The 457-nt window shown below is 42.0% G+C and overlaps 1 protein-coding gene across 1 annotated transcript in view; it reads right to left on the bottom strand.

The window, feature by feature from the left end:
* Positions 1-181: 181 nt before the first annotated feature.
* The window catches only part of LOC107578006 (coiled-coil domain-containing protein 39-like), a gene marked incomplete at both ends in the record, with an annotated part of 4,811 nt that continues 4,535 nt past the window's right edge, over positions 182-457 (bottom strand). The window contains one exon of the mRNA XM_016264018.1: positions 182-390. Coding sequence (XP_016119504.1) covers positions 182-390 — 209 coding nt within the window. The remainder of the gene's footprint in view (positions 391-457) is intronic.

The raw sequence follows: 457 nt of genomic DNA, 5'->3' as shown, positions 1-457 counted from the left end.
AAAAAAAAAACATTTAAGTAAAAAAGAGAAAGCTATTAATCATAAATCATGGCATTCATTTATTTAAATTGTATTTATATATTTATTTCAGTACAAATCTAGCTTTCTAAGCCACACTAAATAATGAAATCCTTTTAAAACGCCATTGGCTAGCGCGCTCTTTAGTCAGTGGTGTTTTTACCTGAGCCCTTGTCTCTCCTGTTCAGTGAGCTTGGCCTGTTTAGCGAGCATCTCTCTGTGCACATGGATCTCCTCTTCTCTCTCTTTCATGGCCACTTGCAGCTGCAGACGTCTCTTCTCCAGGCTCAGCACTCCATCTGCTCGGTCATACAGCAGATCTCTCAGTCGCTGCACCTCCATCTTCAGGAGACCTTTCTCCACCATGCTGTCCTGAAGGGAGGAGACATGCACACGTGTGAGACAGATGCAAATGTGTTTTGTTGTTCTCTCCCATTTT

This window comes from Sinocyclocheilus grahami, unplaced genomic scaffold, assembly GCF_001515645.1.
Source record: "Sinocyclocheilus grahami isolate Dianchi unplaced genomic scaffold, SAMN03320097.WGS_v1.1 scaffold8275.1, whole genome shotgun sequence".
Classification (NCBI taxonomy): domain Eukaryota; kingdom Metazoa; phylum Chordata; class Actinopteri; order Cypriniformes; family Cyprinidae; genus Sinocyclocheilus; species Sinocyclocheilus grahami.
Note: the sequence above shows the minus strand (reverse complement) of the source record. Positions and strands in the feature narration are given on the sequence as shown.